Raw genomic sequence first — 19,071 nt, 5'->3', positions numbered from 1 at the left:
AATATAAAACTGGATTAATAGACGAAAAAAAATTATCCACCGTTTTCTTTTCTTTTCTTTTCAGAGAGATGAATAAATAACAAGTTCAGCGCTCATCATACGTCCTAAAGGATTTCCTGAAATGATAAAAAAAATTTTCAAAGGTGATACAAACGTGATGCATATTGTTTATCATAGAAATGCCTTCGAGACTCATAATATGATCTACATGTACAGTGTGAGCTTGTGATCAGGCTCCGTCCATGCACTTCATCTCTACTGCAGAGGTGCTAAAGTTTCAGTACTTTATGTACAATTAAGTACAATGTTCCAGAACAAAGTAGTTTACGCTTTACTGGCATCACGCCAGACTTCTGCCTCGCTTTTGCTTATTTTTCCCCCTTCCGTCACATCTGGAAAAAATAGAAAAATTAGCGTCTCATCTACCGACACACTCCTAAGGTTGTTGTTGTTTTTAGTTGGAAGGGTGGGAGGTAAAATAATTTTTTTGTCTTCGTGCTAGACGCTGTGTGTGATCAGGAATTTTCCGGACAGGTCGAGACGGCCTGGAGGGTGTTTGGGGCACATGGTAAACAGTATCCGTTAAGAGCTTTGTAGCTGTGGAAAAAAAAAAAAAAAACAATCCAGAAGGATTGTGCACGGGGCAACAGGACTCGGAGCAACAGCGAGTGCGATCGCCTTATTTAGCACGAGCGCCTGAGATGTTTACAGTGCGGATGCTGTGCCTTCGGAGGCTTTTGTGAACTCCAGAGGTCTCAAAATAAAATGAATTGAGCTCATAATCAGGAAGAAACACAGGAAGACTTCCTGCCCAGCTTGAGGTCCTCCGGTCTCACGCTCTCGGGTCACGTTCAGGTTCACTTACACTTATCTCCTTTCTCCAGCTGCAGCCACTGCACCAGTTCCATTCTCGTCCATTACAGTTCATTGTGAATGCTTAGGTATGTTTATTTTAGCATCCTGCTGGTTCACTGTGCAACATCCAATCAATAGAATACCTGCTTTCAAACCATCAGCATCCATCTTACTACTACTACTACTACTACTACTACTATTAATACTACATACATTATTGTCTATATAGCACTTAAAACACGGAATTAACAAAGTGCATTACATAAAGATGCTTTTTTATTTATTTAATAAATTAAAGGTGCAATATGTAATTTTGGTAGTGTTTCTCAAATTATCTCCACCTCCAGGTTTGCTCAAATTTATCACAGGAAACTGAAATCCATCTGAATATTCTCTTCACACACAACTGTCATGTTAATTTTCCATAACAGAGAACAGGAGACAGAGAACTAACATTAAATGTAACTATGAACTGATTTAAAAAAAGATGCCAGTGATCCTGACCCTTTCTGTTCTCCGGACCTGCCTGATTCATCCTGATGCCCTACTTCTGGACCTTTGGAGCTCTCGTTAATTGGAGGCTACGTTCTGCCACTGAGGACGACCCCAAGCGGTGCAGCCTGGAGATTGCTGAGGATAGTACCACTTGAAGTACCATGTAAATAGTTTTGGACCTCAATTCCACATGGACATTCTCGCTGTGGTTGCTGAGACTACGGTTGCTGCGATGGCCTTGGGACTGCAATTACCACATACAGTTTGGTACTCAGGTCTCCTTTAGTGAACAGTGGACTAGTTCAACAAACAGACTTCATATAAAAACCATAATGAACTTTCTTTTACTCTCACACTATCCGTTGTTACCCAGATGAGGACGGGTTCCCTTCTGAGTCCGGTTCCTCTCAATGTTTCTTCTTCATATCATCTCAGGGAGTTTTTCCTCACCACCGTCGCTACCGGCTCTCTTTAATTGGGGAAAAAAAGGGTGAGGTTTGAATTGTTAGCTTATTGCTGTGGTTTAAGAACAATAAAAACACTTCAGGGTGTGCCGTTATAGGAAAATAATCAACTTTGGGTGGTAACAGTAACCCCGCTTCAGCACATCACCCTTTTTGTTGATTATTTTATAATCTTTAACATAATAACCCAGAGTGTTTTATTCCTTAGTGAAAAAATGATGGAATTATGCTTGAGCAATATCTCCAGCAGTTTCTCATGAGTAATAGACCAAAAAGTGCTTGGCGCTACATTCCAACTTCTGGATCCAACCAGAATGTGTGTGCATATCGATGCACACACATTAATGTCCAGAGACACCCACAGACCTCCTCCTCACACTCCCAGGCCTGTCCAGACTTCTCTCAAAAACACATGCACTTTCCCATACATACCGCACATACTGCTAGCTGTAATCATACTTTCAAATCTGTTTAACAGCTTTTAGCATCGAATGTTCAGGACATTGAGGAAAAAGGAGGAGTAAAGTAGCTAGCATGAGCTTACATGAGGGACTGAATATCTGCGGCGATAACAAGGAATGTTAAATTGCACAGAAGAAACATCTCCCCCGGCATGTCGTGCATGGTCTGTTTATCTGGGATAGGGGGTTGTTCCTCTGGGAATGTTGAGATAGTGGCGAAAATGAGCGCACATGACCTCCACATGCCCCTGGTATTTTGAAAGCTGGACCTGGAACTGAAACCCAGAAACTCCGAGACGTCCGCTCTTCGGATTCCTCTGTGTTTCTACGGCAACAGTCTGAAAAAGTTGCGTACCATTTATTATTCCTGGTGGCCTGGGGGTAAAACATGTTTGTATCGGTTACTATCAGAATGTGCAGCTGTAGAACATACACGAAAACAGTTTGAACATAGGAAATTATAGCAGATTAGATCGTCTTTTGGTTCATGACGTATACCGTGAAACGCTGGATCAAGCTGGGTTTTTAATAAAAAATATTTTTAAAAAACGAGTAATTTCATTTAACAAAGAAAATCATATAATCGAGGTAAAGCTGTAACTTTCTGTTTTCTTCATGACATCTTCAGGACAGAGGAGTTTACGCTTTTCAGTTTCTCAGTAACACCGAGAGAGAGAGAAAACTGGAGAGGCTGGTGAGGGAACAGCTGTTTATTGCTGCTTTAATGTAAGTGATATCAGGAGCTAACTTGTTTTAATGGACGTTCGACAGCATTAAATGTAACTGTAAATGGATATAAAGTACATGTTGTTGTTTATTAAGTCAAACATTGTAAAGGTTGGCCAACTTCTGTAGTATAAGAGGAATAAAACACTATTTGGGTGTGCTGTTATAGGAAAATATTCCACTTCAGGGTGGCAGCAGTAACTTTATTTATTCTTCGCTTATCTACGATTTTCAGTCGGACATGTACTTATTTACTATCTGTTAAGTATTCCATTCTCAAATGTACTATTTTACTATTTTCAACTTAAGAAGTGTGCATGAAGTATTATTAATTATTATTATTATTATTATTATTATTATTATTACAATATAATCTATTAAATTGAGTAATTATTGCACTATGATATGCAAATGATGTGCTAAATACAGGTACTCACAATAGTGTAAATAAAATGCTTCTCAAAATATTTGATATAAAGTTTGATACCTGCTTCAAAAGATTTTGAAAAGCTACCATTTTTAAAACAACCCTGTATAACCGCCGAAGATAATGTTCGATTTAAATTTGTTTAAAGTGGAACATTTTACGATTCGTCGTTCAATCTTTCAGAGATGGACACTGTGGTAAAAAAAAAATAAAATAATAATTTTGTTTGTCCAAGATGGCCGCCCTCATAATTCAGCGTTCAGATATAATGGGAAGTTTAGTTGATGTTTTTAGCTGACTGTGTCCTAAATCACATCAGCATGTTCGGCTGAATATGGCTTGAGGCAGAAATTTACAGAAAAGTAAATATTTTGACGACCTAGACCTCCATTACTTGGTAGCTCCATCTGAGTTATCGCGCCGAGTGTGAAACTAAAGACTCCAAACATCGTCCAGACTTGAGCATATCGAGAAGGCAGAAGATGGAATGATTTTGTAAAACGTGCCAAGAAGCCATTAGCCGTAAAGATCGCATGTGTTTGAACTGCTCATCCTCCCTCACTGATGCACCGCATGACTGTCGGTTTCCCCACAGGGTCTGTCATGGCTCTCATTTCTGTCTGCTTTTTCTCACTGTTTTCTCTTTCTTCGCTGCGACAGGTGGCTTTGAGGCAACTCCAGAACCCTCACAAACACCGGGGGTGCTGCCATACATAGCCCTGCAACTAACCCCGGCTCCAAATACAGCCGTCCTGTCTGATCGGTAGGAATCCAGCCTGTCGTTTTATTTTACTGCTCGCAAATCATTCCCCACGCTGCTTTTGCTCTGAGTGACACTTCCCGGGTCAGGACAAAGACAAAGTGATGGCGGTCTTCTCATTCGTATTATTCCTATAATTGCTGAGACATGGACTAACGTACAGTACATACCACTTGTGCTCATGGAGTTGTTTAAAAAAAAATAGAAAAAAAAAATAAATAAAAATCACAATCAGAACTGGAAGTAAATATTAAAATCAGTCACATCCTGATTCAGGTAATAAGGTACACGATGTAAAACACAAGACTCACAAAAGACAAGGAAACAGGAAACACAGATAGACTTCGAGGGTCAGGACAATGACATGGACTGAATACAGAGACAAAAATCGGAACCAAAAAATGCATAACGATGCTGACGTTCATTAAAAGGTGTGTTGTGCCCTGTTATTGTATTATAATCAGACCCTGGCTCCATAGCTATATACATATATACATACATACATACATACATACATATATATATATGTATGTAGTTAGTCCCTATGTTTGTTTGTGTTTTTTAATGTTTTTTTTTTTTTTTTATACAGAGAAATGACAGATGTACCTCTTCTCTCAGAGAGAAAAAAATTGTCCCCCCACTTTTAGAATAGTGGTGTCACTCCTGTTCTTTGGAAATTTTGAGCTACTGTTCATTTACGGTAAATGATTTCCTCTTGTCACTCTCAAGGCAATGAAGACTTTGTAAACTTTTTTTTTTTTTTTTTTTTTTAAATACATGTCCAAAAAAATTCATTGCGTAAAAATGTAAAAAAAAAAATCATTTAACAGTTTCACTTTTCTTAAAACACATTAAAAAAAACCCTTGTTATTTATTATTTTTCTTCCTGAACTTAATCCTTCTGCAGTTTGTTGATGGGGCTGTAAGTGTATATTTAAACAGTTTCTATGATACACAAGGAGGACAGAGGCAGTCTAAACAGTGCTTCTTCATCTTTAGTGGCTTTGTGTGTGTGTGTTTTGAGTAACTTGGACGCGCTAGTGAGAAAAATAACTATTAATCCTTCCTCCTTCTTCTGGCCAACATTACGACCAAATAAACACACACCACTGCACTGGAATTCAATTTAACTTTATTTTATATATATATATATAAATATATATATAAATATATATATATATATATATATATATATATATATATATATATATATATATATATAATTTATTTATTTATTTTTTACAAGTTTTACTTCTTATACAGTTGAGCATCATAAATGACACGTTTATATAGATACATATAGATTATAAACCGTACGTGAAGTTACGTGAAACTCTTTAAAGCCTCCTGAACAGGGAAGCAACACTGTAGCACAAGTAAGACTGAAAAACATGATTGATTTTCAGTTTTAAGCATTTTCCAGCTTCTAAAGTGAACTTTCACGTATCTCTGGGAGTCGAAATGGCAGCAAGATTGATAATTAGCAATTTCCTCACAGAACTGCATTCAAACTTGACTGTAACTGGTGCCGGATACATAAATCTAATCTAATGATTTTAGATTTAAAAAAAGTCCTAAATTTCCACTGTAAGAAAATTAGTGCAAGCGTTACGAGCCACAGAATCAGTGGTTTTCTGAAGCTGTGAGTTGTTGTTTATTAAAATTCCTCGTTATTGATGCTTAAGCTTCATAAGCTTCAATTTCTTGCTACGGATGTTTTCCATCAAAATGAGGTAGGCTTAAGATGAGTGTGAATTGAGCTTCGGTCGATTTTGGCTATAATGTCGGACCCAACTGAGACGGTACAATCTCAGTGTATACAAATATGATCAACCCCCATCCCCCCCTTCCTCCCTCATCCCCCCCCCGCCAAGAGACATACAGTAGTGTTAATTAATCTGAAAAAGTTATAGCATAAAACAGGAGCACGCAGTAGGTTAACCTATTTAGATTAGTAGACTATGTGATATTTATACCACAACACCACAGTGCTGTGTAATTCTGGATTCTGATTGGTCGGACAGTGCAGCTGCAAATCGCAGGTTTATATTAACGCACTAGTTCTAATACATCCTCGTTTCCATAGGAACAAACCGTTCTCAGCTGCACGCTCCACATAAATGGATTAAAAGAAAGTGTCATTGTTGGTACGGTAAAGTTTTTTGTGTGGAGATGTTCGTTTAACTTTTACGGAAGGAGTCTCCAGTGTCGGTGCCTCGTATCAGTCAGCGTAAATCGGTAACATTAAGTTTTCCAACATCTTCAAGGGGTTTACAATTTGCGTTTTCTCAGTAACACGACAAACTGCGTTTTTGTTTTTTCTTTTCTTTTTTAAAAATATGATTAACATCAAGATATATAATAATAATAATAATAATAATATTTATCAATATATTCATAAGATATATATATGTATATATATATATATATATATATATATATATATATAAAAATAATAAACTGAATAAAAGTATGATTATGATGTGTTGTTAAAAATTTTTTTTTAATTGTTTAAAAACAAGTTGCTGCGGAATTTTGGGACATGCTGTAATAAAATAACAACAATAATAAAAAATTTGATTGACATCACGAAAAAAAAAAGTTCTGAGCAACTGCAATTTTGTCGAATCTCATTCGATGGTAATTAAAAAATGAGTGAAAATAATTTTTTCTATAGACATTCATATTGCTATCACAAAAATAAAGAAGATAACAAATGTACCACATATACAGTAATTCTGTACAATCATAACACAACGCTAAGAGTGAAAATGCTGTATATTATACTATATTGGTGAGGACAGGAATGAATTAGGAACAGAAAACATCTATATTAATAATGTCTATTTGTCAAATTTGATGACGCCCTCGAATCCGCGGTACGTGTACGGCTCCAGTGTCGGGCTACACATGTGTTTGTCTAAACACGCCATCTTGTTGTACTCGCAGTCTGTTTCCGATCCCGGGTTGAAGTAGACGCCGTCGACCGAGTCGATGGACGGATCTTCGTCGAAGTAATTATGCGGGCGGATGAGGACGGCGCCTCCGTTTCCCACCGTCACCGTATTGGGGATGTCCTCGGCGTGAGGGATGTGCAGGAAACCCGCCGTTACCCAGGCAACCAGATCCTGAACAAGTACAGAACATAATTGGCTAATAATAAACATATTCCTGTCATTTATAATCATGATTTTGGATTTTCTTTTGACGAAAGCGTCAAAGCTCCTCAGTTTACCTGTTAGAAAGCACTGACATTGGAGACTCCTTCCGTAAATTATTATTATAATTTTTTTAAATCACCATATCAACGATAGGAAGATTTTCTTTGTTAATAACATGTTCAAAAGACCGCACGGCTATAAACCTGTGATTCGAATTACAGCTGGGACTACTATGCCAATCAACACCTTCTGACCAATCAGAATTCAGAATTTGACGGCGTAGTGATATAAAAAAAAGTTTAAATCAATATTATAACGCCTTTCCGATACTCACCTCGTTCTCAATGTGCTCATTATCCTTGATGTAATTGCTGAAGTCGACGACAGGGTCCCATATGTTATTCTGACTGTACAGACTGCTGCAGGTCTGCTCTGAGTCTTTATGCTTCGTTATGGCAACTTTGTATCTGAGAGAATGGAAAGAAGGAAAGGAAGATCGGGATGTGATAATTACTGAACTACGTTTGGTGCATTACATACAGTATATTAAAGTATTTATATTCAAGAATACATATTTATTCACAGCTGGGTGTGTCTTCAATTGGGACAGATGGGTGTGTCTTTGAGCCAGACAGGTGGGCATGTATTTTTGCATGGGATGGGTGGGCGTGTCTTAGACTGGGAGGTATGGGTGTGTCTTTGAGAATTACAGATGGGCATGTCTTTCGGTGAGATGTATGGGTGTGTCTTCAAGTGGTACAGATGGGTGTGTCTTTTTGCATGGCACAGGTTGGCATGTCTATTTGCATGGAACTGGTGGGCGTGTCTTCGAATGGGGGAGATTGGTGAGTCTTTGAATGGGACAAATTGGCGTGTCTTAGAGTGGGAAGGATTCGAGAGGAATGGATGAGTGTGTCTTTGAGAGGACAGGGGCGTGTCTGCGAGTGGGGAAGATGGGTGTGTCTTTGAGTTGGAGAAATGGGCGTGTCTTCAAGTATGACAAATGGGCGTGTCTTAGAGTGGGATGGATGGCCGTTTTATTCGAGAGGAATGGATAGGAGTGTTTTCTCGTGGAACAGCTGGGTGCGTCTTTGAGAGGGACAGGGGCGTGTCTGCGTGTGGGAAAGATGGGTGTGTCTTTGAGTAGGACAGATGGGTGGGTCTTAGAGTGGTACAAATGGGTGTGTTTTTGAATGGGACGAATGGGCGTGTATATGAATGGGATGGATGGGTGAGTCTTCAAGTGGGACGAATGGGCGTTTTATTTGAGAGGAATGGATGGGAGTGTCTTCAAATTGGACAGGTGGTTATGTCTTTGAGTGGGACAGATGGATGTGTCTTTGAGTGGGAAAGCTGGGTGTGTCTTTGAGTTCAAAAACATTTCTGACTAGGCATACATTCAAACATTCGCTACCTTTATGCTGTCAATATAAGAGCCAGAAATAAGCATAGGAATTTAGACACGGTGCTAATTTGGAGGCTATAAACTTCCATTATTTGTTAGCTTCGTTAGCTTTGTGCAAAACTAAGTAACTAAGAAACGTTTTTTCAGCATACCTTTCAGAGCTTCTGTAAACACTAGTTTTATAAAAACAAAAACCCCAGGAAATAAAATGAATTTCCTCTCACCGTGCCCAGGACATGCTCCTCTCCTCCGGCTCACTCTCTGGTAGGTGATCTCCAGCCAAACTCATCACCTGCAGCTTGTACGAGCGCTGGTGGCCCCACCGGTTCGTCTGATTGCTGGCCACATGGAGGTAACGGGGAATTTTAGAGTTGTGTCGAAGTGCCGCCTCCTGCTCGGTCTTGAGCTGATTCTCCACCAGTTTTGGGATTTTGGCCTTACGTTCGGTCATCCATGGCAAGGACACCTCCTCATACTCCATGTCTTTGGTCTGGAACACGTTCCTCACACCTTCAGATTCAGATAGCAAAGCATTAGGCATTTAATAGGATGCTACAGGAAGCACAGAATAAGCACTAATAATAAGCCAGAAGACCCAAAGAGATTAGCCATTCAGAAAAGGATGTTCAACTTGAGCCTAAATCTGCTCAAAGTGATTTATAGTTAATAAAATTTAAATGTAAAAGCAAGCAAATAAACAAACAAACAAACAATTTTTTTTTTTACTGCTAAGCAATGCTGCAAATACATGAACTGTGATGAACAACATGGTTTAATGACTCGCTAGGCTCATTAGGTCAGGTGCTTGCTAGGTATCTTTCACATGCTAGGTTACCTTTCACTCACTAGATTAGCGTTTGCTTTCTAGTTATCTTTCACATGCTAGGTTAGTGTTCACTCACTAGGTTAGCGTTTGCTTGCTAGCATCTAGCATAACCTAGCATCTTTCACATGCTAGGTTAGCTTTCACTCACTAGGTTAGCGTTTGCTTGCTAGTTATCTTTCACATGCTAGGTTTCATTTTTACTCAGTTAGTTTTCATGAACTAGGTTAGTTTTTGTCTGCTAGTTTCTTTTCATGCACTAGTTTAGCTTCCATTCACTGAGCTAGCTTTTGCTTGCTAGTTACTGTATCTTTCACACCTTAGTTTAGATTTCATTCACTAAGCTAGCTTTTGCTGGCTAGTTAGCCTTCACACAGTCAGTTACTTTCTGTATGTTTAAAGAGACCATTCAAGTGATCTGTGTGGAAGGAACAGGCACATATTACACATTCTAGTCTCCTACATCTTTAATCTTTCTTTTAAAAAGTGACATGTGCTTATCTTTGACTATACTAACATGTCTTGGTTGATTGAGTATGTCTGGCACGATGAGAAAACTGTTTACATTTTATTTTTGGCTGAATTCCTCGTTCCTGCATCTTTTTTTTTCTGAAGGTCGTGAACTTGTCCATGCGTCCAACACGTCCAAGTCACTGGGGGAATACACAGTGGGGTCCAAAAGTCTGAGAGCGCTAGTGATAAAATGTTTCTATTTTGAATTCCTTTTGAATTTAATACAGCAATTTTCATTACAGTTGATATGATTGACAACAACGTGAGTGAAAAGTACAATCTTGGAAATATTTCCATGAATTTCAGAGTTTCGTAGTTTTTTGTTCGTCCCGTTTTGATCCGTTTTAGATCAAATCTATCGGTCAGTCATCTGATCATATGCCTCGATAGAAGAGATTAGACATGAGGAAAAATCGGACCTTTCGTACAAAGCAGTTAACACGGTCAGTATCACACACCGGCTTACATTTAAATGGTGCGGAATATGAAATATTTTGAAGATAATGAACATTTACTTTCTTTGTTTGAAACATTTCATTCTACAAACTTCTGTTTATTTCCAATTTTAAATGAAATAAATAAATCAATCAATAAATCGATCCCAGATTCATTTTCATTTCAGTGTAGTCTCAGACTTCTAACCCCCCCGCCCCCCCCATTTCAATGTCTTCCAGATGTTCCTGATGTTTCACAGCTGAAAAATGATCTCCATTAGGCTTTATAATAAACTCTAAAGAAGAGCATGCAACTTCAGTTGAGTTCAAATGAAAACACGGTGGTAAATTTAGCAATTATTTTACGATTTTATTTCTTTATTTATTAGGAATAAAAATAGCTTCAAATATAAAACAGTGAATATTTTTTTTAAAAATGAAATGAAATTAAATGAAAATCATGCCCAAGCAGAAATACCAATCAGTGTATGATATGTGTTTATTTAATAAAAAAAAATAAATAAAAAAACAAACAAACAAAAAAACAAACAAAAAAACTTATTATGGTTTGGCTCAATTTTAGTTTTGTACTGGAGTAAATGAGTGCCATTGAGATGCTCAGAATTTACTCATAGTAACATTTAAAACTACATTAATCCCCAACATGAATCATTTAATTTAATAACTTTAATTAGGTTAGGGCTAGGGTTTTAGCCTAATAAAATTAGCATATAGCATAATAAAACATATAATAAACCTTTTTTTTCACTATTAGATAGGCTAAACATTTGAACTTCCTCATTTTTTTTTAAAGCATTGTGGTTTTTTTTTATTTATTTATTTTTTTTAAAAACATGCTACTCAAGAACTGATTTTTTTGTTTAAAAAAATATGTACAAAACAGGTTACCTAACCTGTTTTGTACATATTTTTTTAAACAAAAAAATCGTTTTTTGTTTGTTTGTTTGTTTGTTTGTCAGCAATAAAGTTAAATTAATTAGCGCTTTGCTTAAAATATCTCAGGAGTTAACGAATAAACACAGGAAATAAAACTATATTGTTTCTCTAAAAGATGTCTACACGACGCCATTTTGTGTAGAATTGTATAGAATTTTAAAGTGAGACACTACAGGTTAATTTTAAAAAAAAAGAAAGAAAAGAAATAGATATAACAATACATTCTTTGGCAGCTGATATTTTTCTATTAGAATTTTTTTTATAACAATCACTTTTATTTATACAAATGAGGATTTGTATAGTAAAATATGTGCAAATCTGCATACATAATACAATATTCTTCAGTATATGGGGATAATTATGAACATGTAAGATTCCAAATGTTGTTTTTTTTGAGGAAAAAAATGTTTTTTTTGTTTGTTTTTTGAGGAAAACAATTTGATATGGTTTAAAAAGGAAATTGACGTGCATGTTATAATGACGCATAAACTGATGTATATATCAGGAAACAAGCTTTTCAGGGATACATGCCATGATGCGATTGAAGAAGATTTATGCTCTGCCCACTTCAAAGTTTAATATTTAGACATTTTGATTACTACAGTTCAAGAGAAGACGTCTTATATATGCAATTTATCCAAACAAACGAAAAACGACGTAAACAAGATCATTAGTTCAGTCGTCCTAGAGTGTCTCCCTTTAAAATATATATACATATAACTGCTTGCTAATGGGTGCTAATCACAGCAGTGGTCACTTACCTAAAATATCCAGATCCACCTTGAAGTTAGCGAAGTGCGTATGGATGTTTCCTAACACGTTTTCAGCGACCTGGTGGCCGTACTTGAGACTGCCAGGCACTTTATAAGAGGATGATATATAACCCGTAGCGTGAACTCTGGCCTCCACTGTGCCGCTCTGGTAGAAGATGAAGTCCCAGATGTAGTCGTAGTTACCAATGGCTGTGATGGAGCGGATATACAGGGCGCTGTTGGTCAGGCCGCCGTAGCTGTTCTGGAAGAAATCTGAAAAGTGACGGCGTAGAGGGCGTCCCACATCGTGCTCAAAGACGCAGATGGCGTTGCTGTAAAGCTGCGTGGCGTTGATGTCGATGTAGCGATAAACATCTATGTAAGTGGCTGAGTACGGACAATCGACACCACGCACCAGTTCGTGAGCGAAGCGCCCGATTCCAATGCTTGTGTCCAGAAATTTGGTGAGCATCATCCCTGGAGTTATGGAGCCGTACACGGACATGGCCTCCTGGACGCTGAGTTCGTAGATGATTCTGTCTCCTCTGAAGCGAACGTCGAACACTCGCATGCCGGTCAGTGAGCTCAGACCGAATGCAAACCTCCAGTCCTTGTAAATGACCTGGTTGCTCTTCACGCTGAAGCGTTTGCCTTGGAGGTAATACTGATGTGGTCCAAGACCCGTAGGTACGCTTCTCGGTTTCAGCGAGGCGAAGTTAGAGACCTCTTTATAGACGATCTTTTGCATACCACCAGCTGCATAGGTTTGTTTAAAACTCTCAATGGTGTCGAAGTATTGGCCGTTGTACAAGAGCTTTTCGACCATCCAGTCCGAGGAGTTTTTACTTTCATGACGGACTAAAATTTCAAAGCCAACCGGATGGATATACATGCCACTGAAATCTCGAAAAAATGATATCCATGTCTTTCGATCGCCTGCTTTTACTCCTCTGGGCATCCCTTCGAAAATGCTCAGGTTCGGGCTTTTCGGGTCATAACCGAAGCTCTCCTTCAGTTCTGTCTTCAGCTGCATAAAGACATTGCCGTAGACCAAATCAATAAGCTGCACATACTCTCCAATGGTCACAGGTCGGGCCGTGAAAGGCAAGCTCTCCACCTTGTACTTCTCCATCGTGACATCCCGATGCTTAAGGGGACCGGGCAGAGGTCCCACGACATACTCTTTGAGGTAGTTAAACTCTCCATAAAACACTACAACGCTGGCTTGGCGTTCGGGTTTGAGTCCCTGATTGTCCAGGTATCTCAGCGCTTCTGCTTTTTTCGGAAGCACGAGGTCTATCAAGAAGATGTAGTTCTCCGACACTTTCGCGGTGGCGGAGTGAGAAATCCTCAAGTCCTTCTGGTCCCACATGTAATCGCGGACCATCTGGTACTCCTTGGGAGTGAGGTCGGCGAATATCAAGCTGTGGTCTGTGTGGTCGGCCGCCACCGTTCCTTGCGAATGCGTGTGGCATTTTGGAAGCCTGTTCGAATTCAGGCATATCAAAACGATATTCAGTATCACTGAGACAAGGCAGATGAGAATCAGCAGGCACTTGAGAAGGGAGTTGGTCACTTGAGAAACCATGCCTCTGAGGAAACGAAGGGCCGGAGCTCGGTGTGGCTTTGTTGGAGGAGCTGAGATGTGAGCAAGACTGCATTGTGGGGTCTGGTTAAATGCATGAGAGTATAACCACACCCATACCATTCCCATTCTCAGTTCTCAGGCTTTAAATACGCCTCCTGTTTTATCAGCATTACACTACTTCCTTCCACTGAACACGATCCACGCTAATCATCTTACTGGTTGACAACCGTGTTCTTTTATTTTTTGAGAAAGGTGAAGGAAATCGATCCAAGAAAACAAACCTCCAGCATTGTTTTTAAGTCATGCACCAGCAGAGCACTCCCCGCCCCCTCTTTAAAAGAAAGAAGAGTAATAAGAAAAAAGAATACATGAAATTGTTCAAAATGTGGAGTGTGTGTGGACTGAATGCTAACTAATGCTGCACTTCATGAAGTCCAATTCCAACAAAACAATCAGTAATTTGGAGCTTTGACAGGATTTATGGATTTGACATTGGGTTGCAAATATGAGTTAGGGTTAGGGTTAAATTCTGAATTAAAAATATGATCTCAATTCATAAGATCTCATCCGAAGAGAAAAATGTGCTTACCTTTGGCCCAAGTAATACAGTGGTGAAAGAGGATTCTGGAAATCTGCGACCGTTTATGTGTTTAAGTTTGTTTAAGTTATAAATCCAACATCTGTGATGGACACAAGCATGCGAGTTTTCTACAACTCACCCTGGAATTAAAACACTTTCTACATATTGAGGAGTAGACACGAATTCCAGATGTGGAGTTCTCTTTAGGGGGAACCTGATCATTAACATCCGATCTTGCTAAAAAAAAAAAAAAAATCTGTTATAGACGTCTTGAGTACTTCACTATGTTTGCCTTCCAGGAGGGAACGTTTTGCTGATGATTCGCTAAGAGCTTCACCTCGGCGACTGCACTCGCTGACAAAATCCAGATGTTCCTCCGGTTTATTGTACACGTCTGCTCCAGTGATGGCCTTTGACAAAGATCTGGCAGCTTTCAAAGACTTTTTGAGTAGAAATAAAAATATGGAACCGCTGTGTTTACGATTTTACGATCAGAAGGTTTCTGATTCAATGATCCGTTTCTAGTGAAAAATATTTTAATAGGATTTAAGTATGTCTGGAGTGGGAGATTACAGATCTGGCATATACTTCAGTAATGAATGATGGGAAAATGTTCTGCACAAACGAATCCTTATGCGCAGGTTCGTTTTGAACGGTCTCTTTCTTTACGTTTCATTTTTAACCACAGCACTGCTGAGCTCTGGATTCCGATTGATCAGAAGGTGCTGATTCATTTTCTATAGCGGCAGTGCAGCAAATACTCTCCTGTTATTTTCCTACGACACAATTTTATCCGGGCGCATGGTGGCTTACCGTGCCTCACACCTCCGGGGTCGGGGGTTCGATTCGCACCGTGGTCCTGTGTGTGTGGAGTTTGCGTGTTCTCCCCAAGCTGCGGGGGCTTCCTCCGGGTACTCCGGTTTCCTCCCCCAGTCCAAAGACATGCATGGTAGGCTGATTGGCGTGTCCAAAGTGTCCGTAGTGTATGAATGGGTGTGTGAGTGTGTATGTGATTGTGCCCTGCGATTGGGCACCCTGTCCAGGGTGTACCCCGCCTTGTGCCCGATGCTCCCTGGGACAGGCTCCAGGTTCTCCGTGACCCTGAAAAGGATAAGCGGTACAGAAGATGGATGGATGGATGGAGGGTTTTATCCTCTATTTAAACTAGGTGTATTTTTATACGTTTTAAAAGAACTACAGTTTATAAAGTAGGAAAATGCAGCATAATAGAATACAGCGAGTTTCAAAATCGTGTGCAGTCCAAAAACCAACAAAGCAGTCATATGAATTTTTTTATACGATTTATACGATTATTAATCCGATTTTATTATATAAATCACACTGTTTGTTGATCACAGTCCTCCTGAATGTGAGAACATTTTCGAGTTGCTCTAAATTTTAAATGCAAAAATACTTAAGTGAAGTATGAGTTATGCGCACACTGTGACTAAATATTCCCAAAGTTTGGGATTTTTTTTTCTTTTCTTTTCTTTTTTTTTTTTTTTATATCCAAACGTTGAAACTTTTCCAGAACTTTGTCCCGGACTTGTTTTGATCGCTTCTTGGTCTTCATGATGCTGTTTGTTTAGATATGTTCTCAACCAAACTCTGAGATCTTCCAGGAACAGGTAGAAATATATTGATTAATCACATGACACTTTAATCTGGACTCCATAAATTATAATTATGTGTCTTCTGATGGTGACCAGAACTAATTTAGGGGTTTCTCAGCAATGGAGGGGTAAATACCAGGTTTTTTCCAGTTCCCAGCTCAACATCATGGAATATCTCGTGTAGGTTCATGACGCTGTATAATCCCAATTACATCCATTTCAGTTCCAGATTGTAACACAACAAAATGTGGGAAAGTTCAAGGGGGAGCGAATATATATATACATATATACATACATATATATATATATATATATACATACATATATATATATATATATATATATATATATATATCTATATATATACATATATATATATCTATATATATATATATATATATATATATATATATATATATATATATATATATATATATATAAATAATTTATGCACACACACAGTATAGTGATTTTGTAATGATCTAACCACGTAAACACCGGTCTCCTCTAGTATTATTTATTTATTTTTCATGATTTGTGGAGTAATATTTAACAAAAAAAGGAAGAAAAAAGAAAGAAAGAAAAAAAGAACCGCTCTCCAAACATTCTCCAGCTTCTAAACTCTCAGATAAACTTGGTTCTATCCATTATCCAGTCATCATCCAGATTATACAATTTATCATTCATAATTTGTTTATAATTTCTTAAATTATTTAAATAAATTAGCATTAGACTGTTTAATAAAAATCCATCAAAAATAGGCTATACCGCTGATGAGTGGATATACTGATAACTCAACCCCAAGCCTCAGAAACCAAATCGATGCCATTGAATTAATGAATTAATTATGTTTAAATCTTGTAGGCTTGTTTCATGTCGTTTGTTTACATCAGGAAATCTAATCTAAATCTAAAATCCTCCTCTCTCCTTGTTCCTACGCGTGGCGTGTGTTCATAGATTTCCAGGTTACGGGTTAAAGCATAAAGCATCAGTTCCCCTGACGTTCGGAACGGCATCATGGGTCAAAGGTCACCCTAGAGCCTGGTTCTATATAAATGTTCATATGTTGCTTTTGGCTTTCTTCCTCTTGGGACTGCTTCCAAACGTCCTCTAACTACAGGCTCTCTACTTTCCTGCTAACGCTTCCCCAGGGAAGCACACTGACCCCAAAGTCAACCAAACTGGAATAAATAGACTTCAAAAATGGTGCAATTAGACACGGTTCCAATTGTCCACTTAACATCCAGAATATCCGAGAAAAAAAAACAACAACACATGTAACCTTAGTGTTAGACAATTACAGCAGTAATAATGTGCATAAAGTGTGGGTAAAGTGGTTTAAAAAACAAAGACGAAGAAATAACTAAAACAAATGAGAATGGTGTATATTGTACACACTCCAGTATGTAAACAACAATTGCAGAGCTTAAGTTAAATTAGTCGAGCCAATCATATGACATCATCACAATTGTGTAGTTAACAAACGTGACTAGATACCTAATGTCAAGTGAAATATAATAAAAGTTACTGCTTGATGGAGAAGAAATTTTACTGTTAGCGTTAACGATGACGTAAATAACCAGCTTGCTAGCTTAAAATTTCAAGAGGAAAGTGTTATAAAACGTCTTCTTGTAGATCTGAATCAGCTTTCTCATTTCTCTTGCTGCAACTGTTTAAACCCGAACCAGCCATCAGTAGGATCCCCGAGCATAGTACGAGCTTTTGGGTGTCTGTTTCCATCACTATTAATTACAGTATTTTACAATAAATATTTCACACAGTTCACAGTGAGACTCTGAGATTATTCATATTGTGTGAAGATACACCATTATAACAAAGTACAAAATAGAAGACAAATTGTCTTAAAGATGCAGTGTGTGATCGTTCAAACCGTACAAAACCATGTCCCTGAAATGTTGACGTGCTGATGAGGCTAGAACGCCTGAAAGCTTGAGTGGGAGGTGGAGCTTTCTGAACGGACAGGTGAGTAGAGTTGCGTCTTTGTCCTGATCTTTCTCCTTGCCCTCATCCTGAGTCAGTTCCAAAATCCTGAGACCTTCCTCTCCTTCTCCTTCTCTGTGTTTTTCCTCTCCTTCTCCATCTCACTTTCTCACACCTGAAAGCCAAAGAAAGGTTCTCCTTAATTCATCCTTCTCTTATCTTCTCTGAGCTTGCCTCAGCTGGAGCTCAAGCCTCTATCTAGCTCTTCCCCTAATGAACCCAGAATCTGGGGAAAGTTCTTCAGCTTCTTATCAGTTCTCTTGAGCTCCTCCAATGTCTGGAGCACCTTCTTAAACTCTTTTTAGGTTCTCCATCTCTTCTGTCATCTCCTCCAGCATGTAATCCTTCTTCACTAACGGCTTCAAACTCCAACATCTTTCCGTCCATTTCTGCACATCGCTTTCTCTCGTCCCGCTCTCCTGCGTTCCTCCTCCATCTCCTTCAGCAGGTCTTTAACAGACTTGTTTTCTTGTCCTTTTTATTTATCCGGTTAAAATAAATAATAATGCTTGCCCGTAAAATGTAATAGGATTCTGTGGTATAGGTTTGAATGGGAGACGGGATATCAGTGGATTAGTCCTGTCTCTGGCAACGAATACAAGCTGTAGAGCTTTTTTGGTCACCCGTGTTATTTATTTATTTATTTATTACCTCAGACCCCTGAGGTGGACATTCATTTTTATGTCGTATACTGTTCTTCTCTGATATCTGAATGATGAGGCTTTCCTGATAATCATTAATACATAAAGAAAAACTAGCCATAGCATAATTAGCTAACATTAGGCTATAAGTTATATTGTGTAAACCTGTAGCTAAGGTTGCTAACAAGATCTACAGCATCAGGCTAACTATTCTATTAGGCTATTTAGCTAGGCCTAAACATGCTTATAATACCCCATCCATTCTCAGAGATTTCGGACTGACGGTTAAGATTATTAGATATCGTTTATAAATATGTCAATTTACATTTTAATCATATAATAAGTGGTAATATAATTCATAATCTGTACAATCCCAAATCATCATTCTTCTCTTATTGTAGATGTTGTTGAAATA

The 19,071-nt window shown here is 38.4% G+C and overlaps 1 protein-coding gene across 1 annotated transcript; it reads right to left on the bottom strand.

The window, feature by feature from the left end:
- Positions 1–5,398: 5,398 nt before the first annotated feature.
- aoc2 (amine oxidase copper containing 2) lies at positions 5,399–14,118 on the bottom strand. Its single transcript, XM_017488417.3, has 4 exons — positions 12,243–14,118; positions 8,979–9,264; positions 7,684–7,816; positions 5,399–7,316 (listed from the first exon to the last, which is right to left on the bottom strand). Exons 1-4 carry the CDS (start codon positions 13,945–13,947, stop codon positions 7,032–7,034), a joined length of 2,409 nt encoding a protein of 802 aa, XP_017343906.1. The 5' UTR covers positions 13,948–14,118; the 3' UTR covers positions 5,399–7,031.
- Positions 14,119–19,071: the final 4,953 nt, after the last annotated feature.

This window comes from Ictalurus punctatus, chromosome 2 (assembly GCF_001660625.3).
Source record: "Ictalurus punctatus breed USDA103 chromosome 2, Coco_2.0, whole genome shotgun sequence".
Taxonomy (NCBI): Eukaryota; Metazoa; Chordata; class Actinopteri; order Siluriformes; family Ictaluridae; genus Ictalurus; species Ictalurus punctatus.
The sequence above is the reverse complement of the archived record's forward strand: the minus strand, read 5'-3'. Positions and strand labels throughout refer to the sequence as shown.